Source organism: Pelecanus crispus, chromosome 8 (assembly GCF_030463565.1).
Source record: "Pelecanus crispus isolate bPelCri1 chromosome 8, bPelCri1.pri, whole genome shotgun sequence".
In the NCBI taxonomy this organism is placed as follows: Eukaryota; Metazoa; Chordata; class Aves; order Pelecaniformes; family Pelecanidae; genus Pelecanus; species Pelecanus crispus.
This window is the reverse complement of record NC_134650.1, coordinates 28089197-28116197: the sequence shown is the minus strand read 5'-3', so window position 1 is coordinate 28116197 and position 27001 is coordinate 28089197. Positions and strand designations below refer to the sequence as shown.

The 27001-nt window shown below is 41.5% G+C and overlaps 1 protein-coding gene across 1 annotated transcript in view; it reads left to right on the top strand.

The window, feature by feature from the left end:
- SMPD3 (sphingomyelin phosphodiesterase 3) overlaps positions 1-10234 on the top strand; it is a 34061-nt gene extending 23827 nt beyond the window's left edge. The window contains exons 4-7 of the mRNA XM_009481135.2: positions 2133-2222; positions 3083-3146; positions 8540-8702; positions 10133-10234. Of these exons, the coding sequence (XP_009479410.1) occupies positions 2133-2222; positions 3083-3146; positions 8540-8702; positions 10133-10234 (419 nt within the window). The remainder of the gene's footprint in view (positions 1-2132; positions 2223-3082; positions 3147-8539; positions 8703-10132) is intronic.
- The last annotated feature ends 16767 nt before the right edge of the window (positions 10235-27001 follow it).

Below are 27001 nucleotides of genomic sequence, written 5' to 3'. Positions count from 1 at the left end.
TGGTATTCTCTAATCTCATGACTCGTATCAGACACTTGTAATGGAAGATTTTAGCAAAGCTGGAGAAACATTCAATTGGGTAGAAAATATGATCAACCCAAAACAGCCCTTCTGCTGGTTTTTTTTCTAGTTCATACATACAAAAAATAAATCAGTCACAACTATATGATCCATAGTAAGCTCAGAATGCTCAGAGAAGGTGCTGGCAAGTGCTCTGACTGGTAGAAGAATCCATTATGCACTGCGGAGGTGAACAGTGAGTGGTAATGGCTACAGAACACTGTAGTTAAACAAACATGTATTAGGATAAAATATAATGGTAGCAGTGGTAGTGAGTTTTTAGGGAAGGATGGAAGAAATGTGGTCAATAACAGGTCTTCAGCTAGCCAAGCTGCTACACAGACAGGCTGAGGCAGCAATTGCAGCAGTCCCCATGAAGGGAGACAGAAGCTGGGGCATACAAATGGACACATCTGCTGTGATTTGACTGTTTCACTTGCAATATTGTTGGATGGATGGAGTGGCCTGGAGGCAAAGATGTCCATCAAGGAAATAAACCATCTGCTGCGTACCAAAGGGGAGACTGCCCAGTCAGATTGCAAATCAGAAGTGAATGGGGCTGCGCAGCATGAGGAGAGAGAGTCGGGAGTGAAGCTGTGAGGCAGAACCTATGGTCCGTACTCTCTGCCTGAGAAGTTTTGGCACTAACCAAGATCTTGCACAAGAAGTAGAGAGTATAATTAATGCTGTTGTGACCTGTCTTTTTAAAGCAAAAGCAAAACCAACTATTTGCTTTTGCAAGTAATAGTTGTAAATACTGCAACCACTATTGGAGAGGATTGAAAAGTAGGTTATAGAGAAACATTTTATTTTTGCTATCTCTGCAGCTTATTTACGTCCCCCTCACCTTAAAAATTCACTCTGCCTGGAAACTGAAATTAAGCTGGCTATTTCATTTTTTATTTTTAGATTGCTTGCTTTCCTTACACACTAAGCAAAATTAATGCAGTGTTTTAAAGTTTTCTCCTCCATTTTTACATTGCTCATTGTTTTAGGGACATTACTTAGCATTGCAGAGAATTGAACATTTTAAGATTAATTTTTTTTAAACAATAATCAGCTTCCTGTAATACTGTATATGACTTTCTGTATTTCCCACTCGTACAGACCGATATGGCAAGTAATTAATGTTTCAGTGAATATCAAGCTTCTATTCTTAGATGTATTGACAGTACAGTTTATAAAGATCTCCAGGTCCATGAGCAACCTTAGTCTTATGACAAATTTTCTGCAACTTAGTTTTCCCCTCCAGCTTTACCGAACATTATGACAACGTTCATACAGTGAATTCACACTTAGTGGGAACATTATTAGAAAGTTACTTACTGTCAGGTTGCTTTGGACTGACTTGTGTAAAAGTCTATTACGTTTTTAAACCTTTTAGCGTAAGATAAAAAGCCTTCCAGTCAGATGGGTTAAGTTTGTCTCATCAGCTGTAACTTGTCACTATCAGTGCCACAGTTGCAAATTAATCATGACAAAAATTTAATCTATCTTAGATAGGTCATGCTGATTATGTTAGAATGGCTTTAATGCTTTAGATAATATCCCAAGCAAATTATCAATTGCCTGTCCTTTCCCTTATCTATTATAGCTTGGAAAACATTCAGTGAATTCTTCTGAAGAACGTAAAGTACAGGCTTTTATCTTCAAACTTACTGGGATGTATATATGTGCACCCACAAACAGCAATTTACATTGTGAAGTCAGTCCAAGTCTCCATTGTGTGAAAGTTTTGTACCAGTGTAAGCAATGCAATGTCAACGGCTGGGTAAGGAAATACGTTCGAAAACCTTCACTTCAGTTTACAGCTAGAAACAACCAAAAAATGTCTTTCATAGAAAGACTTTGTAGAAAAGCACTGTTATTAGCAAGCACTTGTTGGAATTTCTAATCCAGACGATATTGCTGTGCAGTAAAGCTGCTACTGACCTGGTTCAAATCCACCCTATGTATGTATACAGAGTAGGAAGGAGGACTTGTGTTTTCTGTCGTGGCAGAACACACAGTTGTCCACAGGTTTACAACACGTAGCTGATGTGCCTTTTCTTGGGTTTCTTCTTTCCCTGCAGAGGACAAGCTGGAGCAACAGCATTCTCTGTTTACACACTACAAAGACCCATGTCGAATTGGTCCTGGGGAGGATAAACCATGGGCAATCGGTAAGACCTTCTCTAGCTATCAGTGTATGAACAATTTACTTGTCTGTCACTCACACGACATCTATAAGCAGCAGGTAGTTCAGCTAACTGGCAGTAAGAGTTTCATGGAGACCAAATATTTACAAGGGGTATTTCTGTAGCATATATTTGATAAACCTTAACAGTGTCTTGTTGAATTGTAATTAAGAACCAGAGATCTCAGACTTCAGTCCACATTCTAGAACTTAACGCATCAAGCTCCTTGAATGCCTTCCCACACCTATTCTACTTTTAAAATAATCCCTAGATTACTTGGGGGGGAAGCCAGATTATTGTTTCTGGACTTTCTGTGTGCACTGGAAGCCTGCAGCTTTTGATCAGAATGTTCCATTTGGTGTTCTGTAAATACTGTAAGTGAGGCTGTAACAAAGCAATTCAACAACACTACAAACTTGTAGGGTTTATCTTGTAAAAGATTTCATGGAACTCCAAGATACTTGTATCTGGTGAAACTCAGTTGAACTTGGTGAAGTTTTAGATCAGGAATTAGACTTTCTCTAGAGGAGCCATTATAACTGTGAAGATACTAAAGGTAAGAATATGGAACTGTTTAATAACGTGGCTTTACTCTGTTGTAGCCAAAAAACAAAACAATCAGAGACACTGGGGCTGAGAACTGGAAGGGTGGAGGCAATGTTTTGAAAGGTGGCAGGCAGTAGGGAGGTCCGGATAGAGAAGTGAACACAAAGCTCTCCCACTCTGAGCGGTTCCCTCTCCCTCGCACGGATGCTGCCTTCACGCACCTCTGTCCCTGGAAGCTTCCCGAAAGGCCAGTCACAGGAGATATGCTGGGACAGTCACATCTCCCTTTCTGTTCACAGGTACCTTGTTGGATCCTGAAGGATTATATGATGAAGAAGTGTGCACTCCAGATAACCTACAGAAGTATGCAATTCCTAATCCTCCCACACGCTTTAGACAATTCCTTAAAAAGCCAGTTCATTGCTTGCTATTTAATGTTTCACAAATTGAGGGTTTTTTAATAGACTATTAAAAAAAAACCCCAGAACAAACCATAAGTTTTTACTTGGGGGTACTTGGGGAAGAGGAAAAGAAGGAAAGGAAAAGTGGCTGCTTCTCTAGGTCTGATAGAATTGGCCTCAGTGGCTAAAAAGATGAGAGCAACTGCAGTCAGTGTTTTTAGGTCTCTAGACTTGGTCCTACCTGGACAGGCCCATAGGACAAGAAACTCTGATCGCTGCTGAAAAGGGCACGCGGACAGTTTGTCCTAAAGCCTTTCTGCAGGCAGCCAGTTCCACGGTCACAGTGCTGTAAAGGACAGCAACAAAGGGAAATGTAGTTTTCCTCAAACAAAAAACCCATAAAGTTTAAAACACCACCCCCAACCAACAACTAATTACCCATTCTAGAAAGCTTGCAGAATTCGATACACCTAAGAAAGCAAGCTCACAAATATAGAGGAATTATATAGCACATGAGACATAACCAGGAATATGACTTAATATTTATCAGTGATGCTACTCTTCTAAGGAGTTTGATACTGAGAAACAGGTATCTTTGGTTTGAGCTAGTGGACTTATGAGAAGTACAAAAAAACCTTAATTTGCAGAAGTCTTAAGGTAATTTTCTTGAATACCTGTACTGTTTGTTGAATAATATGCCAGTGGAGAGAAATTAATAAGCTTTGTATATTTTAGAGCAGCACTTAATGAATGTGATCATCTTTTTTGCACCTTCTCTACCTTGAAGGTTAGTTTAATGGACTAAGTATGTTATTATCATGACTAACTATAAAAGATGTTCAAATGTTCATTACCAAAATATACTAAAGAGGTAAAGTTATTTGAATTAATGAGTCTGTGTAGATGCTTCAGTTAACACACATAACGGAAATGGTACATTATATAGGTACAGTTTATGTTGGCATTTTTACTCACTAAGTACAGCACACTGCATGGTACAGATGGATGCCTAGTTGAATGTATTAGGTGAGGCTACCCCTTGAAGTCATCTTTGTATCAGTTTTGAACAAAGAAATTGAATTCTAGACATAATTAAACATGGGTTTAGTTTATATTCAAAATAAGGATTTGTTACAGCAAGTCACACTTTGTGCATTCAAGAGCCTGCAAAATTTCCAGGCATTTCTATTCACGTGTTGAAAACACGAATTTGGTACATGTGAAAGGGATTTCTGGAAAGCAAAAGTAAGGTAATTTGGCCCTACAATCAAGTTTGCAAATGCAAATCTGTATGTGGGTGTAAGATTCTACTTTATGGTTCCAAGAGCTCTTTAAAAAAAAAATTAAACCCAAAACAAAACACCCCCTGCCCACCGTATTTTCAAGCAGCCTTTTGAGACAATCTGTCACCAAATTACTTTTGGGGTATTTTGTTTTATTCCCTCAAGAGTTACTTGTATTCAGCAATTAAGTTCCACTGACAAATACATGACTGATAGATAAAGAGTCATCAAATGATCAATAAAGATTTAACGGTATTACTTCCACTACCTATGTGTATGTACAGTACCCCCGCATGAGATAACTGGAAAATATTCTTGAGTGTTGGTAATAGAATAGAATAGAAAACAAGACTTTTTGCTTACTGAACGTGGCTTTCAGTTTTCTGCAATACACTATAATTCCCTTAAACCAATGAAAAAAAACCTCTATTAGACTGGAATTTCCACTAGCTTTTTATGCAGAGCTGCAGGGAAAGAGGGATCTGCATGTGCACGTTATGTAGACGTGCTTATATGTTAGAGAAACCATCACTTCCACGAGAGGCCAAGAGAGCTTGTCCTCCCATCTCTGCAAGGGACTGGTAAACATAAAAATTGGCAGTAAGTTCAGTAAAATTTAAAGCCATTAATGGAATCTGGGCTTTAAAGACATTTAAATGTTAAATAGCACAGAAGCTGTGGAGCACGTCATTCATATAGGCAGCAAAATAGGGTACAGCCTAAAATTGATCCATTCTCAAATTTTTCAATAATAAACCTTGATCAAGCTTTACAGGCGTTTAAAGCAGACATCTAAATTGGCAGTGTAAGCTATCCAGAGAATTATTTCTTCATCAGCACTCTAGTTTATAAATGAAATTAAGTAGTTCACATTACTAAACTAATTAGGCCATAAAAGCAGCAGAACAACTAGTTCTTAAATATCTTTCGTGTCAAGTACAGCATACGTAAAACATCAGACGAGAAGAACATACTTGGTACAAATAATGAGCAAGTCATTTATAATTATAGAACAATTAATAAGCTAGATGTAACAATCTGGGCCCTGCCACAGTGCTGGAAGCTGCACAAGCTTCCGCTCAGAAAGGCTTCATGAAATGCACACAAATCTCATCTCAAAGATGACTGTCACCTTCAAGCAAAGCACTGGAATAAGCCCATTTTTGTCTCTAAACCCTGAATACAGTCTGGCACAGGAGAGCACATTATAGCACAGCTATGAAACAAGACTTAAATGCAAATTTTTCCAGTCTCCACTGCTGGAGAGTGGCTCACAATTCTGGGCGACAGGCTGCAACAGCAGTAAGAGAAGTCTTCCTTAACTCGGGTGCTTCTTGCCTGAGTGAAAGATTGCCCCTCGAGCTTTATGATGAGGGAGTCAGCTTTGCTTTGTGGCTCCCTAACACATACTGCTCCTCATGCTCCTCCGGTCACTGCAGCTACGGTCAGCACTGCAAACAAACCAGTGGCCAGAGCACCGCACGACAGAATTTTCATAGTTTGGAGTTATTTGGGACTGAAAATTTTTCAAGGAAAAAATAAAGTTCCAATTACTTTTTATCCTCCCTTTCTTCGTGTCCTATGAATTAAGACAATTATTCTGACAAAATTCAGATTCAGTTGTGCAACTCAGTCATAATTAGTTATGTTCACTTAAATTGTTAGCATTTAACTGTTAGCATGGCATAGCCAGATGTCCAGTACTTGGGTCTAGTTGCTGTAGAGACACACAGCAAACCATCGCATACAAAGTGGTACAAGTTCTAGTCAGAAGCAGATGCATGCACATTTACAATTAGTTTTCCTCATGTGTTTGAAATTAACATTTCCCTTCTGTGAGCAGTTGTGCAGGTTAAGTGAACACCTCGCGTTCACAGACTTTTAAAAGGACATAACTGAAGCTAAAACAAGTTAATCTTTTAAATTAATGCAAGTAAGATTATTTTTTGCAGTAGTACTGCAGTGCTAATCAGCAGTTTCTTCTACTTTGTTACTTAATTAGCTTTGCCAAATATAAATACAATTTTTGAAAGAGGTCAGTCCCATCAAAGAGCTTGCTTTCTTGAACATAGAAAAAGAATTTCAGGAAGTGAATCATTTGCAGTAGCTCTTTGTAGAATCAGCTTGCAAATGGGGCGCAGACAGTAAGCTAATTTAACACGAGTTATTAGATGATGGTCCAAAACTGAATAATACATAAAAGGAAGCTTACTTTCATAAATGGGTTGCAATAAACTCTAAGAACCTTCAATACCTCACTAAGTCCAAAGGGTGTTAAGAAAAGTTCTGATTAAATAACTATATGACCAGAATTCTGTCACTGTTATCTTTTGAAGGCACATAAAGTACTTCTTTTATGTATCCACTGACCCAAACTTACAGATTATAACATTGCCGAGACCTAATCGACTGTAGCAAGTGCCACGTCCCCTCTGCCCCAGTTCAGATCCTTCCAAAGAGACAAAATTTGACAAAGAAACCATTTGAATCTCAAACATTAAAACACATGACGAGAGCCTGGTGTTTGTCTCGTTTTTCCTTCATTCTGTACTCACACGTGCGTGCATTAAGAAAAAATCCTAAACCCAACCCCATAAAACCCATCCAAAGTCAAGTCTTAAGAACTGGGTGATCAAAAATATCTTATTTTTTTCCAAGGTGAAATTAAAGGCTTTGTACCTGCTAGGACCCAAGTTCATGGCTCAGTGTTTCTCCTGCGACAGTTGATGATGTAGCTTAATGGCGTAATCAACTCTTACAAGGGAAACCACAGAACCTTGAGCTCAGGTTTTGGCAGGTAAGTAAAGGAAAATGATTTTCAAGGAGGTGATTTTGAAAGTAGTTTGTTCATGTTTTGAGCCAGATAACAAAACCACAACCTGATCTGTCCCTCTCTGCATACAGTTATCATGCAAAACAGCGGCGATTGTACTTAATATGAACTGTCTGCATAATACCCTACACACGCAGTTACTGCGTGCAACTCCTGCTTTTGCACGCACAGTTGTGTCTGTTGCCTTTAGCACTCCTTTGGTAGATCTTTTAAGCAGAATACAAGAAGGTAAATCAAATTTCCTTTTAAATCCAATACAACAGCAAAACAATACGGAACAGCACAGCAACACAGAATTATTGTAAAAACAGAGTGACAGAGACCTTTGTGGATTATCTGGTCCAAAGTCACGTTCAAAGCAGGGCTAACTTCAAAGTTAGATCAAGTTGCTCGGGGCCTCAGTAGTCTTCTGTATAAAACCTACTGTTAAGGTTTAAGCACCCAAACTAAAAATTTTAATGGGAGAGCTGCAGCTTATTTGCCTGAACACAAGACTGGCACCTAGAAAACTAATCCTTAATTTTGACTGCTTCTGTATATGGTCTTGAGCTGGGTAATCTCCATGCAAGATGCAGGCAGCACTAACACATCCAACTGAGTAAGTCCATTTCTGTAGAGGAGTTTGAAGAGTGTCACATACAGGAATCAAATAAATTAGGCTGTCATTACTAGTGAAGTAAGAGCTTGAGGTCCAAGACACAGTGATTTGATGTGGAGACTTGCTCAAAACCAGCTACCACATGCCCAAATACGTGCTCCTGAAAACCATTCCTCATCCATACCATGTCTGTAAAACTGGTTCTCTTAATTTGGGGAGTTGCTCTGATCAGAATGGAGATGTTTGTATCAAAGTACTCAGGTTTGTTCTAAAGTAATCCATGAAACAGTTTCATCCTCTGCTAGATTCAGCAACACTGGAAATCAGCGGAGGGGGCTGCAGGCTGCAATACACTACAGACAGCAGGCAGGCAAGGTCCTCCTCTCAGATGTTTGTTCTCCTGGCTACAAGGGTAGGTCCACCAGTACAGCACCAGTGATGCCAAACCCGCCATGAGGCTTTAAGAGTGCTGTCAGCAGTTAGCGCAGCCTCATACTGGAAAACCCATCTGGAGGACGATATGCTTTACAAGTTTAACAGTCCTTTTGGACAGGCATTACCCTTACTGGGGATTTGGAGAGAATCTAGCATAATGCATGAAGGGACATTTAAAGCACTTCTTTTGTTTTTTAATGGACTAGGGTGCTGGAAAGTGAAGAAGGAAGGAAAGCATACTTAGTCTATCCCACCAGCAAGAACCACAGTTCCAGTCAAAAGGGGAGGAAGGCATCATTGAAAGGGAATGGGAGGAGGATTGACTATATGCTCTATACAGAAGAAGGTCTCTACCTGGAATGGAAAGTGGTGAGTTTCAGAGTTGATAAAAAGAGCCACAGCTCACACAAGAAACTTGTCTGGATGGCACTGCAGCCTGTTCTGCTTCGGTTCAAATTCATACTCCAAGGAAAACCTGCTGCTTTGCTATTTTCTACTTTTGCATGCAAGTACCAAGTTTGTAAACCTATTACATAAATTTAAGATGAGTTTAGGGATTCTGGTAGCAACACTGCTAGATATGCTGCTCTTCAAAAACAAACAAAACCCCTTGTTTTGCCAGACTAAGTGTTTTGGCTGATGTTTTCCATGCCAGCAGTCTGAATATTTTTTTAATCAAGTGTCTGGATGTTCTTTTATTATGCCTATGAAAACCTACTTAAGTTACAGGTCTGTGATATGCAGGCAGAAGTTGATACAGGCTAACCAGAATGAGAACTTGTAGTGCACTGTCTGCTTCCTGGTGTAGGACCTTGCCTTATACAGAATTCCATGACGAAAATGAGGAACTGGTTCACACTTATTTACCATACACCACTGCAGTTGCTGCAGAAGAGCAGGGAGTAGGGCAGTTCAGCATAGCATGTGCTCTGTGGACACAGCAGCGTGGCAGCTAGATTCTTTTAAGGCTTCCTGTTTCAGATGCACAAATACCCATGGCACATCTGTATGGTAAACCCATCTTACATTTTCCACAAACAGCAACAAAACCAATATTTGAATAGTTTTGACCCAGATGAGGTCTTTGATAAGGTTCATGCTGGCAGCATAAAGAGAACTAAAGTATCTGTGCTTCCTGCAAGCAATTCCCAAAGTACTGGCAAAATAAGGACCTGGCCCGAGGGGACAACTACATTGTATCGAGCGAGCATTAAGGTTGCTCCATCCAGCTTTCAGAAGCTGGGGAGCACGCAGAATTTCCTACAGAACTTCAGTTTGGTCCTATGAAATGTTGCCAGAACAAAGGCTGGAATTCAGAGACGTGAGGAGCAGGGTTCTGGATCGCCTTAAGTTCCCATGAAGTTTAACACCTCAATCTAATGAAGACAAGCTTCCTTTTTAGCTGCATGCTGTATCTAGCACGGTACGGCCAGCCCTTCCTCCCAGGCGAGTGCCTCCTTATGCACATGGTTACCTACTGCAGCACTACAGATAAGTCTACCTGGAACACCACAGATGTTACTGTAAATGGAACGAAAAGGTACAACAGATTTCATCCAGACTAGTTCAACTGTGTATTGTATAAATGGTTCATCTCATCAACTGCACCACACTGATGCGCCCTGTGTGGCAGGTAGTTTTACCATTAGCCCAGCCAAGCTAGACTGGTCCCATGCATCTACTGATATAGTAAGGTAGTTCAAAGTAAACTAAACAGAAGCATAAAAGCTGAGTCCTGGTGTGGTATAACAGATCAGTTTTCCAATTCCTTCCTTCTCACTTTTGTTTTCCTTCTGCAGGAAGTGGAAGAGTTCAGCTTTATTACCCAGCTAGCAGGCTTGACAGACCACCTACCAGTAGCAATGCGTCTCATGGTGTCTACAGGAGAAGATGACCCTTAAAACTGACCAGCTTTGAGAGATTAGAAGAGGGAAACACTAACAATATTAAGAAAATATCAGAGCATAAGAACGAACTATTCTGGTGCCACGTTAGGAAAGATGACCAGACCTGACCCGGGCTACTCCCAGAATGTACCAACAATGGCGGATATAAAAAGGGAAGAAACGGAAGGGGTTGTGGCCAGAAGCCACTGTCACAAGTTGCTCAGGCAACAGGGCAGGCCTGTACTACAATGCTTTCACTGTGGACCGAATGGAACCAAGATGGAAGTCCTAATTCCTTCTGAACCAGTGCCATTCTTACTAAAACATGTTTTTATACTAATATATAGCACAATTTAGTTTGTAATTAGTCTGTGAGTTAGTGCTGCTCAATGGTTTTTTGCATCATTTCTTTGTATAACTAAGAAGCTAAAGCTTTTTTTCTTTTTTTTAGCCTGTTAAAGTTGTAGTAGCGTGCTTGCATCAGTAGCATGCGCCCGCACTGCATGCCACTCTGAGATAAAATAGTAAGATACCATGGGGAATATCAGAATGGAAGTGAGTTCAAAAACCAGATACCAGCCAAAGCAAGGCATTCTGGGACTGGCAAACCCTTCTGTCATTACAGAAGACCTTAAACCAAACAAAAACTATATAAATTTTCAGACCAGTATCTTCCTGTCCGATTTAAGGATACTTGAAAGATTTGGAATTAAGACTTTAAGAACACAGTTCTACCCTTATTCCAACAGCATTCCCACTGAAATGAAGTGTTTTGTCTGAATAACAACTCCAGAATTGGGCCTTCAGCTTTCTAAGCGCAACTTATTCTCTAAAGAAATATTGTTCCCCTGTAATGTCTTTTCTTTCCTTCCCATATGTGGGGCAGTTCTGAATTATGGTATGGGATGATATGTATGTTACAGTAGAGTGAATAGATTCCTGTAGTACCACTGGTAACACCAGAACCAGTATTCTGCCTTAGCTAGGAAGAGTAAGTGGGAAATAGCTTGTAAAATGCATGCTAGATATAGAGTTAAAATAAACGTAACTGACATTTGGGGAGAAAAAGTGTAGAACAGTGTACGATTGATAAGGCAGGATAACCTAACAATTTTCCAAAGGAATCAGTACACTTAAAGGGAAAGTGTAGTATGGCTAGCTACTAGAGAACAGACCTGTGACTCTCAGCCTTGGGTAACTACTTCCTATGAGCAGAGGGTTTATTTATGTCTGTGAGACAATTCTCCATTTGTTATGCACTCACAGACTTTAATAGGGGTCTTGCCATCTAACTCATACATTCTTTCCACTGCAACTCTTTAAATGTGGGGCTCCCCTCTGCCATCTTATCCCCATGACCTGACCTACCCAGCCTCTGTAACCTTAACAAAAATAATGAAAAGCCAAGAATCAGGTCTATCATGATACTTAGCATTTTTTTAGGGACTTAAATTCAGAAGGGTTTGTGTTGCTGGGAGAACAATGAGACACCTTGCATTTTAACCAATACTTAAGTTTCTTCTGCCTACTTCCTGTCCAATTTTAGTGTTATTTCCTCTTACGTTACAAATTCCCTGTGTTGAAAAAAGAAGAGTTAATCTAATACTTATACTTACTCCATTAAGTAAACTGTTTTAGTTACGCTGGCCACAAACTCCTGAAGATGCTCTTGTTTTGGCTTAGTTTACACCTGCTAGGAATTAGCTTGAGCTAAATCAAAATAGATTTAAATTAGAAATCCCAGTCTGCACAGCCTCTGATACTGGCTTAACTACCTACAGTAAACAACAGAACTTTTATGTGTATCAGCCTGATTTTGCAAGTAGAGAAACTCATAAAAGTACAGGACTAACAGTATTGGCCAGCTCCAAGTAGGTAGTAGGCCACTTCTCACGCTCTCCCACTGCACCTGATCTTGACATGTTTTACGCTCATTTTCCAGTCCTGGTGTCCCTTCAGCAGAGACTGCCTCCTAAAAGTGTACTGTGCCAAACCATGGGGTAGTCTGCAGGTGTAACCAATGGGGACTCAAAAATGGAACCAGACTCAATTCCCTTTTTTGATAAATTAGGAATTCAAGTTTACAGCATCAGAGACTTTAGTGTACTATCCCAGTGCACCACCAGTTTCCCACTTTGTACGTTTCTCTTTATACAGAGGGTGCACGTATGTGCAATGTGTTTTTCTGGTTTCTTATCTCTCCACCCAATTCAGAAAAACTTGTACCTGAAACAATGCTTTTAATCCTATTTTCTACCTTGCTTGTATTTTATTAACCTTTTTAAAAAAAACCAAACAGTATCAGTAGCAATTTGTGTGCTGTCCAGCAGCTATTTCTCAGTAGTAAGATTAAATACAAGGTACAGTATTTTTAATAGCTTTCCTAATAATGTAAATTACAATTTGATATCAACTTCACTAAGTATCAGTTGCAGGAGCTGAGTTTGACACTGTGTGGGACATAATCATAAAACTACTGCCAAACAATGTTACATTATTTACAGTAAAACTGACATGGTCTAAATTACTTTTAAATTAGTTCTGTGGCTTTGTGCTGACTAAAAACCAGGCACTTTTGTCAACTTTTTGAGATACGTTGAGAAATATTTTTTCAAATCTGAAGTAAACTGTTTTAGATTTTGATGTTCTTAAGTTTCTCAGTGATCAAGAAATGGATAGTTGTAAAATGTTCTCTTTAAACAATACACATACATTTAATCAATCTAGGTAGTTCTTACTCGTTTACTGTCTTAAGGATCTAACTTTGCAAGAGAGTGATGCTGCGAGATACGGCATTGTGGCACCACTGTACAGACGCTCCTTGGTTTTTTGCATTGATCCTGTGCCTTCTGATGCCTCGGTACGCTTGCAAGAGTCAGAGAGCGTATGTACCGGCAAACTGCAAAGAACAGGCTTTCCTTTCTAGAAGAGTAACATCCTGGAGAAAAATTAGTTTTGTCTACACCTCTGCTACTACTACAGTTCCACATACTATCTCACAGAGAATCACTGAGACAACACCTGGACCAGCAGGATATCAATCATTATAAGCCTTACACAGATACTATGTAATAGAACACTTGCATTTTAAAATGAAAGGGAAGGGGGGGGCAGAACACACCCAGGAAATCAAATCCTGGATAGCTTTTTCAGAAGTCAATCCCACTTTGCTTAAGGATAGCATGACCTAATTTATTAGTGGGATGTTATTTTTAAGAAATCCGAGTTACGCGTACTCTACTATGCTTAGCCCGCTCTGTACAGGAATGTCAGGTATCTTCAAGAAGTAGGTGTAACACTATTCTTGGTTTAATAACTGCCACTCAGCAGGGATACTGTAGATAAAGTGTCATCTGTTTTTATACAAGCTAGGTAACATCTTCTGTTTCTCATGTTCAATTTGCATTTTACAACAGCACTTCTCGAACAAGTGACCAAAAGACACAAACGGCCAAAAACTAAGAACTTCCAGAAGTTTCAAGGATGTCAGGTCCTTACAAAGTTGGTACCTTTAGATCACTTCAAAGACACAACCTACAGAACACAGCCTCTCAGGCACATTCAGATCCACTTAGTCTGTGCGCTCTTTGTCTGAGGCATGTGTGATGCACCTGCTCTGCACCACAGCTCAGCCACTGAGGACCGGGGTAGTAATGCCTAATGTGCAGCTTCATGCCATGTGAAAAAGTGTTTACTATAAGTAATTCAGGTGGTGGCCACCTAGTTGTATTCCATCACAAACTGGGTGCTTAACAGAAGCTGTCTAAAGCAACCAAACATAAATGGTACCGCAGACTGGCTCCAAGCGAAGCCTGCAGCCTGCTGAGGTGTGGGCCTGCTGTAGACAAACCCTTGAGAAAGCTGTCTCGTGTAACGAGTTTACCTATCTTGTGCTACTAGTATGACAAGGTTTTGTCCCAGAAGCACTCTCAGCTAGCTACTCTGACTCCTACTTGTTGGGTAGGACAGTAAGATCTAAGGAACTTACAATTCCAATAAAGATTTTTTTTTAGAACAGCCTTTGTTTGGTGGTCTAGATTAAGCAGATCTGACTGTCCCCAGTTTGGTCTCTGAGCTACCCTGGGATCACACAGCAGCTCATCAGCATCAGCACATATCATCAGCTTGGAAATGAAGCATTTTTACCGCCTCCTGGCGCTACAGAATGAGATCAGAAATACAGTTCAAGCACTCTGAAAAACTCCCAATTTTATCATCCATTACAATGAGGGTCAAATTGTTACTGAAGGTCTCATTTTTCCATGCCATCTTGTTTTAAATACAATCTTGATGCTTTTAAAGACTTGTATTATTGCTGAGGTTTAGAAATCCTATAATAAGAATAACCTTTTTTATTTCAATGATTTTTCGGTATTGTATCCTTCTGGAACCTAATGTTTTTATATGGTAAGCACACACCTTCCGACATTTTGTTATAAATGTATTTAAAAAAATAAAAATTTAAATATTTTCATTGGTTTCTTTGCCTGCAAGAAAACCATAATCTCAGACCTGATAAAAACAAGGTATTTTGAACAATAGGGAGGGTTTTTTGTCTTTTATTGGTGCTGAAAGGAATAACTGGTTGATGCAAACAAGATAATAAAATTTCAAGGCTCAAATGATTCTGTGCAGTCCATTTTTTCTGGTTTTGTGGTGTAGAGTCTGACGGCACTAACAGGAATCTGACTCTAAGATGCAGTCTGGTGGGTGGGTCAAGTATGGTCTCACTGTGCTATGCCTGTTCTAGTGAATCTGCAGAAAATAAAGAAACGAGTGTTTTTAACTCTTCCTCCACCTTGGCCTCTACTGCTCAGACATCCCCCTGCACAGACACACTCCACCCTGTTTTCAAGGTGTGCAACTTCACACAAGCAATCACAGTGCCCGCTGGAGGCTGCAAACCTAAACCCTGCATCTCGCAGCAAGTCCACACTTTAAGTATGAGGATATCCACTCCACATTGCATTCCACGAGGATTTAATGCAAGACCACAAGAACAATTTCTCATTATGCAGTTGTACACACTGATGTCTCAACAGTTACCTAGTCCCTGAACTACTGAAGAACAGGTTTTTATCTATATACTGTCCAGTCAAAGACAATTAAAAAGCAAAACAACCCCCACTCTGTACATATGTCCTTAAGAAACCCAGTGATTTAACAAAACGCCAGGGAAAAGAATCCGTTTTTACTGGTTCAGTCTTTCTGAACAGTCCTCAAAGTCCTTTTATAAAGCTGGTAGGGAACCCCACCGTGAAGCATTTACTTTTTCCACATGCAGAAAGGAGGAAATCAGTGTAATGCAAGTGATTAAGGAAGAGCACAGTGCGAACGTTTCTTGTCATTAGCTCAGGAAGGAACCACTCCATCTTGTGAGACAGGACGTTAGAGATGGATCTCTGCAGCTTTCTCCATTGCTGTACAGGTGATTTTTTGTCTGTGTTACGATGCTACCATAGCATTAAACTTTGACAGACTTCATTTTCCAGTGGTGGATTCCTAGCATGTGCCTCTCCTGCAATACCTAATCTGTTTTTCCATTGTTATGGTTTCTGCTATTACGCGAGCACCTCATGAGTGGGTTCCCCCCATGAAATGCTACAGAACCACAAGGTAAAACACAATCATTTCTTGGACAGTTTGCATCTTCCAGACATTTAACTAAGAAGAACAAGTACAGAAAATTGTAACCCCTTCCTGCTCCCTCTGCCCCAGGAGTTATAGTGTAGTTTATTATGAACTCATGCCCACGGCTGCCTGTCGGTCAGCACTGTAACTGCAGTGCCATCTGCCTCTTTGGCGATTGCAGATTCTCTTGGCAAAGCACCTATTAAAATACAAACCTCCCTATCCCACTGAAATTCCTGCTCAGAATGCTGCTGAAACGGTTATTCTTCTAGCCCTTTTCTTTGACTATTTAATACTTTGATGTACCAATTCTCCTTGTTGCAAATTCAAGTGGCTCATCTACATTTTCATGGCCTTTCAAGAGACACGCTCTTACCCTCTACCGTTGTTTTTGACTACTCCAGATTTCCCATCCACCACTCCTAGATCTGTAAGCCCTTCATATTTTCTTCCATACTTTCCCCAATATTTCAGGAAGGCTCCAAGCAGCCATTTGTGAAATCAGTGAGTGGGGCTTTCTAGAAAGATTGGCAGGAAAGCAACAATCCTCCTTCTCATCTTTTACATAATGGCAGATTTAACAACTGCTCCTTACAACCATTAGATGTGAACGGGAAGAAAAGCGCATTAACCATAGGTAAGATTAGAATAAAAAGAGAGGAGGAAAAAAATATTGAAGGATAGTTACACATTGGGTCTGTGTACGCAAGAAGATCATGGAATCTCTGTCAACATTTAATCTGGGCCAGATATTCATTCCCTTTCCCTCCTCCTCTGAACCCCCCAAACCCCTTTATCCATCTGACGAACATTCTGTGCTGCTGCAAATCATACGAGCTGCTGAGTTGTGCTCAGCCCTATACATGCTGCACTGCCCATGCTGATACCACTGTCTCTCACACTGAGAGAGGCTTTTCCAACCTGCAAACCCAATTAATCTGCCTTCGCTGTGTTATGTCCTCTGATCCTCCTCCTGTCTGACTCACAGACTCTTTGGGGCAGAAGACCGTGTCACTGTCCCGTCTTTTATACAGCACCCAGTATTACATTGCTAAGGAAAATGGTTCCTAGGCACCAAGAACCATCTAAACAGTCAGCTCATCAAAAGAGGAGATTAACTGTAGTAGAAAAATGCTACAGCCTTCCTGTGTGCTTTAAAGGATGAGACAATTGAGTACAATCACATAAAATAAAGGGACATTTTCCGCATGTTCTTATTAACAAACAAGCTTTCAGCTGGCTTTCCTGTCTGTAAATTACCTAATTCCTAGAAAACAGCACCTGCTTACTCTGTTCCTATGGAAATGTCCACAGGTTAATGCTTCACCTTCCCTCACTTCCCACATGAGCATCTCCTCACCAACACATGCTTGCACAGTTTCCACCACTGCCAAGCCCTCTCTTTCCCTTTTGTAAGTAAACCTCTGATGTCTCCAGCACCAAACCCAGCAGAACAACTCCGAACTGCTTCAAGTTTTTTTGCAAGAGCTCTGCTAAAGCTCCTCAAGTCATGGCAGCGTGTGTCCAAAGCAACCAGATGCCTTAAAAGTCCCCCGCCTATTCGCGAATGTTTTGACTCTTCCACATCCCAGCAACAAGATGCGTCAGCCTGATGAGCTCAACGGAGACCTTAATGTGATCCTGAATGCCATACTGTCATTAGTATACCAAATGCTGGTATCTCTGACCGCTTTCCACCCTGCTAAAATGGAATTTTACTCACAGATACACACATTAAACACTGTATTAGCTAGTAATGATATAAGTCCGTCTGCCTTAATGATACAAAATGGAGGAGATGGCCAAGACATTGCAGTGTTAGACCAGAGGAACAGAGCTGCCTGTAGAAAGGACAGTAACGTGGTTTGTAAAGCAGGGGGACACACACCCTACACATTTAACCTGTGAGCTGTAAATCCACAAATGCCTAGCAGAATGACTCACAGAGAGTTCAGGATGCAACTATGGTAAGAACTGCTCTATTTCACAACAATACTTCTGTAATTTTAAGATTCTGGAGGATGCAGTAAAAACAACTGAAGGGGTTTCCAATGCTGCCACAGCATTGCATGCTACAGCACCTGCACGGGCAGGCTCCAAACACTTTGGTATTTGAACGAAGCAACGTGGGAGTTCAGAAACCTGTAATCACCCAATGGCAATATATTCTGAATGGATCCCACTACAGTGAACGGAAAGAGATGAGCATGATGAGGGGAAGATGATGTCTTTCCACATCGAATGTAATTAGGTACCTTTGTCCTCATTAAAGAGGTTCATGAACTGCTACATTAGCAGAAGACTGTCAGCTTAAACACCCTGGACCTACTACAAGCTGGGTAACATCCTCACTACCTTTTCAGATCTAACTAGGTATAATTGTTACTTTCTCTGTGTTTGGCTGCAACAGGTTCTTAAATACCTTTCAAATGCCAATCCAGAATTTTGAATATCCAGCAAAATCCAGCTGGATCTTTCTGTACAATTAAAAACTTCTCCTGAAGTCAACTGCCACACTGTCACCAGCTCCAGCAAAGTCAACATTCAATGTTTTACATTGCTTAGTAAGGACCTTCAGGATATCAAGGAACAAAAGGCAGTTACAAGGTCTGGAACACACCAATTGAAAAAAAAAATCCTAGGCCTAGCATGGTGCCAAGCACTGTGCTAGATGAAAAGTGTATCACACAAGACAAACTAATTCTAAGTACGCAGCCTCATCCATTATCTCAGCCCCAAAATAAGACTGTTATGAAACAGGTATTTAAACTCTATTTTCTGTCACTCCTTAGTTACATATAATTTCTCTTTTCCACATTTGCTGAGAAAACTATTTATAGCCACAGCAAACTCAGACTTTTAACAAAATGTGTCTTGTATCCCACAATAAGCACATAAGAAGGACTTCATGCTGTAGCTACTTCATTAATTATTAGATTCGTGTTCTTGGAACTCTGTGGCGTTTCTGCACTAGCGATGGCTTACCCTGGTGAGATCCCTCTTGCCCGCAGCTGACCTTGAGTGTCCTTCCACCTCACTGCAAAAACCTCAGCCTCACCGTTCTGCAGCTGTGTGTTCCAATGTTAGAGCAAATTAGAAGCTGTAAATGTAGCATTTATTATACACTGACAGAAAGAAATGCTGAGTCTGCTTAAATGCTGGGCAGTGGCTCCATACCCAGTATAAGAGGTCCTTGTCCAGGCCTGGATTCCCAGGGGCTGACAATTAGAAGGTTTCTGACCACAAGACCAGACAAGTTCAAAAGCAGCTTCCAAACGACCACAATGGAATGCAAAACAAACAAACAAAAATTCCTCTCTGAAACCCCACTGCTTTTAAAACAGTCTGATGTATTTTTAAAGAGAGATTATATGCATGTGCCCTACTACAGGAAGGGACTATACAGAGCAACCCAGAAGGTCCAACTCAGTCCTGTGTTTAGCTTTGAGGACAGGGGAAAAGTACAGAATTTCTTCTGCTTCTGGGTAATGGTTATTTACAAGTGCAAGCATAATTATCAGTTTAGGACCTTCAGTTTATTCTTTTAAAAAAATAATTGATATTTTTATTCACATTTTAAACAGGGACAGAACTGGTGCTTACTAGCAGAAAACTCTTCAAGTATGAATAGCTCCCTGTCAAGGCTCTAGGTAAGCAGACTATACTTAAAGCAGGAACGAGGGGACGGAGGGAGCAGTAAAAAAAGGAATGGAAGGAGGAGAGACTCGATCTGGAGACATACTATAAAGGTACGAGAGCATCTAAAAAGTAAAAAAAAACAGCAACAAAAAAAGTTAACAACATTAAGAAAGATTAAATGGCCCTTAGTTATTTGGGAAACATGCCACAGTATGTACATTGCTGACTAGTTTTGTTGGTGAGAAGCGTGACTACACCTTGCCTTTAGTTTTAGAGATGCGTTTTTATTAAACCTTACTTTAAATACAATTATTTGATTAGCTATTGCCCAGCCAACCCAGGGAATGCAAATACAGACTGTCTCAAAAAGAGAGTCACAGCTCTCAGCTTTTAAGGGGAGGTAAACAATGGAGCAGTGTATCTAGTTCTCAGCTAGAGGCAGAGACATAAGCTGAATATTCTCCCCGTAAGCAAAGGGATACAGGCAGCAACATCCAAGACAGCAGCAGGAAGCTGGCAGTGGATATAAGGCATTGCATCAATCTGAACAGACGATCTCCTGTGAGAAAACACCTTTATTTATTCAGGCAGACTACACAGCTTAGCTGACTGGCACTGTGACAAATACAAAAATGGCAGCATTCTAAATGGGGACATGTTCTGCCACCAAGGGAGGCTTCAAAGAAAGAGAACAGGCTAAAGAGCACCGAAAAGGGCCATGTTGCATCCTCATCGCAAAACGCCTGTTGATACCTGATGACTACCACTGTGGAACAAGCAACACGCTGCCGACCACATCTGTGCATTAGCATACCTACAATGGATAATTAAGAGGACTTCAACTCTCCATAATGCAACCCTGACGCTAACCTGGTTTAGGAAGAACTGCTGAGATGATCCGAGCTGCTGGTGCCCTTTTGAAGGGAAATGCTACTTATACCTCTACCCTGCTGTTCCAATCATCTATAAATATCAAATACAAACCATAGCCTGGCAGTGCAGGCATTGCACACGAATACAGTTAAGAGACTGGCCTTGAAGAGCTTCCTGTCCATGACAAGCACAGAAGAAAACACACTAAAATTTTTTGTCAGTATACACCCATGAAACCAGTGGAGCGGAGTGCAACACCTTGCTACAACAGACATAAAGCCTATTTTGTACTGAAACATGAAGACATAGTCTGTTCTAGATTTTTTTTCTGCCTTCTTCCCTTTTTGGACTTTTTTTGATGTATATTGCAGGGTACATGCCAAGATAATGCAAGCGAGGGTGAAAACACAACATTTAACACGGAAGTTGACCTTATGGTTCATTTATTCTGCTGTGCAACATAGAGGGAACTGCTAGTTTTTGTTGAACACTAGTCAGTATTATGCAAAAGGAGAAGGGGGGGGTGTGAATATAAAATGATGAAATCTAAAAAAAAAAGAAAAAAAGTCACACATGAAGGAGAAAAGATGCAACTTCCCTAACAGTTTCATACAAACCAGAAACACATACTAAGCCATTGTAATGCAACATACTAGCAGAGTCTTCAACACAAGACCATAACATATTAACATGCTGCCTCCACCAAGAACTTCACTGTTCAGCATGCTATGCTATGCCTAGAGACTCAGGATTACTGCCTTCTAATGACACACAGGCTGCACAAGATAACTTTGTTGTCATCTTACCACGCTTTCCCCACGCTTCATCAGTGCCTTCAGATAAAGTTCTGGTTTTACGCTTCAGTTCCAGAAGCATAAACTTTAAATGAAACATTTTTGTTGTTCTCTTTTGCTCTAGAGAAGCGCGAGTGCCTGCCTAATTCTGGGAGACTTCCTGGCTTGCTTTTCTGTTAGCGTGCGAAACCTCTGCTTTGCTCTCAGGATAGTCTGCCTGGTCAACAGGGCACAAAGGAGATTGGAGGAATGAAAGAGACGGACACTGATTTTAAGCAAGGCCAAAGCTTAATGGGGAGCTAGGCCAACCAGGTCACTTAAGGGACCATCACTTAAACTCTTTGAAGAGAATGAAACTGCTAGATGTGGAGTCCAAAGACCATTTTAATCCCTCAGATGAGAACACACTACCAGAGACACAGAGGAACAGAGACAGCTGTACATATATGCAGCTGATGCCAATCTGTGTCACTTAACTCAGGAAGTATGATAAAGCTGGTTTTAAAATAGGAGGGTGGGGGGTGTATTTTAAACCAAACCAGGGATGACTAGACTTTAACATAAAAAACCCACCCCTGAGTTTTCAGCCTTGCATGTATAGATTACAACAGAAATAACACTAAATTTAACTCAAAACTGGGCTCTGCAACTAACATTTTCTTTTTATCCCCCACTGCCCTCTCCCTTCTTCCCCCTAGGGCAAGAAGAGCTAATAAACGCTAGCCATAACACAGAAATGTATCTTAAAGGGGGGCAGAACCCACAAAAACCCCTTACATATTGTTTGCCTTTTTGTCAGTCAGCATGGCTTGAAAATAGCTGTTTAGACTTATTTTTTGCAAAGGCATCTATCTAGAAGAAAAGATAAAGCTGTACAGCAAATTAGACCTAAAAGCAACTAAATTTCAGTGATACTAAAACAAACAAAAATTAAGCCTTTTTGTTTTATGCTGTACAGAAAGAGGCTAAGTATGCTCAAAACATTTTTTCCTCTTCATAAGCTTTCCACTAAAAGGCCATTAGACAGAGGCTCCACTCACAGGAAACGGACTATGAGAAGTATTGCAGAAAACTCTTATTTAAACAACATCAGCTGAGGAGGTGAGACACCTTAAACACTACTGACATTTTAAAACACCAGGGGCACATTCAATATTAAAGCCACCGTCTTGGTCCTTATCTTGCTCACTACTTGGTGTAACATCCCAGCATGCCAGCATACACACGTGGCAAAACAGCAGGCAAAATTATACGGCACGAATATTCTTTTCGCACCAGTTCATCACCCATGTGCGCACGTAGCTTCCTCAGCCTGAAAGTCACACAGACACAGTCAACGCATGGGCTGTTGTTTCTTAAGTCCCACTATTACTTCTAAAACAAGGCAGGCCTCTAAGCCAGCCAAAGTTTGTTCCCTTGTCCAAACCTGCAGACTGGAAGCCGGTGCTGACACAACTTATTTTATGTAGAACACACCCAGGCTCGCTAGGATGCGCAGACCCGCCACGGCCGCGGGGCCGGCGGTGCAGCAGGTCAGCCGCAGCCCGGCGGGAAGGCCCAGAGCGGCGAGGCGGCTGCGGGCCCGCCCGCCGCGCCCCGTCACGGCAGCCCGCGCCGCCCGCACTGGACGCCGCTGCAGAGCTTGACGCCCAGGGCCGCCCGCCGCGGCGCGAACAGCTCGGCCAGGCCAGGCCCGGCCCGGCCCCCCATCCCCGCAGCGAAACGCCTCCCCGGCCCGGCTTACGGCGGCCTTCCCGCGGCGCAGAGGCGAGCCGCTGCTCCCTCGCCGCCTCCTCCGCGGCCGCGGGGGAGGGAGCGTAAGAAGATGTCCGCCCCCTCCCCCGTGGCGGCAGGAAGTCAAAATGGCGCCCGGCCGGCCTGAGGAGGGGGCTCGGCCAACCGGGAGCGGGCTGGCGCGGGCCGGCGCGTTCCCGAGGGGCGCCGGGGGCGCGGCCGCCGTGCCGTGCCGTGCCGTGCCGTGCCGTGCCGGTGCCGGTGCCGTGGCGGCACAGCCCAGCCGCGACGCTCCTGTCCCCGAGGCCGGCGGCCCCGGGGGGAGGTGCTGCGAGGGGCAGCCCTGGCCAAGGGCCGCCTGGCTGCCCCTGCCTCGCCTTCTGCGGTGGGATTCTCCGGGGCAGTCGGTTTATTACCAGCTGACTCTGGATGCGCGCACGGGCCCTTTCCACCTGAAGCCAAGGATGTGCTCATCAGCCCTTCACTGTAAATGACTTTGCACGAGATTATGCATGTACAGTCACTTCAACCGTTCCTAGAAATATTGCAGTTGAGAAGAAATACGACATTTTCAAGTGCTGCAAGTGAAGGCTGTTTGTCTCTCCCTCCCACCCCATTCATCACCGTGGCTTGATTTATTTGCCAGTTCTCAGGGTTGTGAATAATTGGTTTCTTAGATACTCTAACATGAAGCAAGCAGCCACTTTATGGGAGTACAGACAGAGCGGGACCCATCAGCCTTGAGAAGCAGGAGTCCAGTGAAATGCAGCACCCACTCTTCCTTCCAAAGCACGAGTGCAACACCTCACCTAAAAAAGAGCAGAGGCTGTGGAAAATAACAGGAGCAAGAGACAAAACCCACAACAAACAGGCTGCTGATGCAGTACGTTATTGCAGCCGCGCTTCAGCAAAAGCCTGAGGAAGAACAGGTTACGTGGCCAGTCTCTAGCGTGTAACGCAAGAGCTAAGATACCCTGGGACTGTGCCCACGCCACTGTGAAGAGCACTATCAGACCTGCAGCTGTGGGGCTTTCCCTTTGCATACAGGAAGATAACCAGCTCTCATTCTTGCATTAGTGCCCTTGTCCACAACAGAGGCAACTTCAGGGCTCTCAAATCCTAGACAGAATCCTGCTGGGGCAGAGGGGGGAAGTAGGTCATCTTCATGACAGCCTTTCAAAACAAAACCAAAAGCCCTATGGCCATGTAAATACATATATATTATCTATATATAAAAATACATTTTATATATAATATATAAATATATATTATGTATATTTGTGTGAAAAAACCCATGGTTTTAATTACTGAAGTATCCAAGGATTTGCTGCCTCTGAGCCTTTATCTGCTATATCTCGGTCAAACCCCATAAGGCTGCATTTGAAATCACACTGTGCTAAGAAAACAAATGATTAAAGCAGAGCAAGGGAGTCAGGGGATTAGTTTATTCTGCATGGCCTTCAGCAAGTCATTTTTAGCTCTGAGGCCCTAATCTTACAGTGAGCCTGGGGCAGATGAAACACTTGAACGCCCACACAAAGCACACTTAGTTTTCCCTCATCTGAAAATGGCAGTAACACCACATGCCTCTCTCTGAGAATCATTAATCTGCATTAAATGCTTGGAAATGTGAAGTTTTAAAATTATTAAGTACCAAACCAAATTAACATTTTGCAACGCCATTGGAGTCAGTAAGGTAGAATGACAACACAAGCACCCATTGTATTCAGCTCACAATCGTCCCTGGAAAAACCTAACGCTAGGAAGCTGTAATAGTCTCTTCCCCTCCTAACGACCAGCTGTAACTACAAATAGAATACAAAAGATGAGTGACTAAATGAATTAGTCTTGAACTGCATCTTCTCTCTTCTTAAATGCAGGAAGCCTACACAGAGCAGTTTCAAAGGGACTAATGAAGGAGAAAAGCAAGCTCCAAGATCTGTCCTCAAATTGCCCAGCCTTTAGACAAACAGTACCCATTTTGCAAATAAAGGAACAAATCTTGCAGCTGCCATGACTTAGAAAACACCCTTTAAATTAAACGTAAGATTTGTCCTTCATTAGGGCCATGACAATTTCACTGTCATAAAAGTATTATTCATTCTGTGTATTTAGCATGAGACACTTCATTGCCTGCCTGTTTTTTATGGTAGGTGCCAAGTCTGTATTAGTCTTCCAAGTACTTACTACTTTTTGTACTAGTTTTCCATTTCAGTGCATGTATGTGTATGGAGTTATCTTATAACAATACAAGGATTTTATCTGCCCGTGAGACAGCTGCATTGCAAGTCCTTATTAGAAGTAAACATAATCTAAAAATGTACTAGAAATTTTAAAGTGGATTCTCAGCACCCTCTTGTGGATTGGTGGTGTGGTAACTACCAAGTATTAGTAAAACTTTCATTACAATTCAGAGCTACAGAAAAGTTATTATTTTTGCAGCAAAACTACAATAGGGAAGTTAAATGTGAATGGCCAAACTTTGTAGTTTATGATTATTTTTAATACTTGACTAAAACCTGTATCTTTAGTGGAAGCATCTCTTGTGCCACATTAAAAAAATCTTGTCATTTATGCACTGGCTCTCATACAATATATGAACTGTAATACTATTAGTTCAGTGGTGGCAGGGGATCCTGTTTCTATTAAAACATGCATCTATGCCCGCAGGCCTAGTCAGGATCAAAGCTGTTGTCATTTAGGAAAACAACTGCCTGTGGCGGCCACACAGAGTAAGTTCCTTCCAAGAGAAAATAGGATTCTTGCTCTGCTTATTAAGATGCCAGCAGCCAGAAGCTCTTCCAACTCAGCAGCACATCATGGCAATGCTTCTGTCAGGTCTGGGAACAAATAGGAGTCTGAATGCTGCTATGGGGTAGATGTGTTTTTCTGATAAAGTGGCTTTCCTCCCCCACGTGTGTGCTTGCAGTAAAATGCTGTGTGGAAGAGGACAGCGGTAGAAGTACTTTTTTGTTTTGTTTTTGCATACATATGTAAGGAATGGCCAGTATCTCCCTATAAGCAGCTCTTTTTGACATAATTTACAGATCACACTAGGTTTTTGAGTCCAACCTGAAGAATTCACAGAAGCCAAGAAATACCGACACATACACTAAATACTTCTAATTACACGTGAACAAATCTTTCCCCAAGTCACCCAGATTCATATTACCACAGCTATGTTTTACATGTACCAGAATTTAATGAGTGGTGTGACTTCTGTGAAAACATTCAGACCATACATGTGGTAAGGATTTGCTTGAACAAAGCAGCTTCCAGCACGTTTTAACCAAATCCTCAAAGCAGTTTCAGTGCCTGTCTAAAATCATAAGCATAACCAGCAAGCGTTAGGAATGTGATCACACTCACACTGAATTAAAATATGCACCAGGTTTCCTGAGCACATCTGTCAGATTTTGTTCCTCTAAGGAACCCACAGGTGCTAAAATATGCTCAGCATTCCAGCTTTCCTGCCTTTTCATTTTTTTGGACAGCAGCGATACAACTACAGCTCCAGGTATATTGAAAGTTAAGATGTTTTTCCTCACATGCAGATAATATGATTCATATTAATTGCCACGGTTCAGTTCTGGAAGCACAGTTCTGCAGATATGCTAGCTACTACATCTAGCCTATGCCCTTCACTTTCAGATCACCCACCTCTGAGAATCTCAATAGTCTCAAGTCTTAAAATACCAAAAGGGTTTTAAAAAGGATACCTCTCGTTCACCATGCCTAGTATCTACCGCAGGGTCCACGTATCTTCCACATATGTAACACTGATAACAAAATACAAATTCCCATCAATGTGGACTTCTTCCCTTTGGCATTTTAGCAAATTTATCTGCTTTATTTTTTCTTAGGAATTATGGTTCAGGCACATACATACACAGTTATCTTTGAGAAAGTTAACACTAGATACTAAAATACTGTAAATTCAGTTGTGATTTTGTTCTATCTTACTTTTTCAAACATATGAATTCTAATATATTGCTGTCTATTAGTTCTGTGTTCCCTTTGGAACACTGTATGCTTCTGTTGGATCCAGAATCATTTGTGCAGTTAAATGCAAAGCATCTTCAGAAGCTATTCCTGCTGCAGAACAAGAACA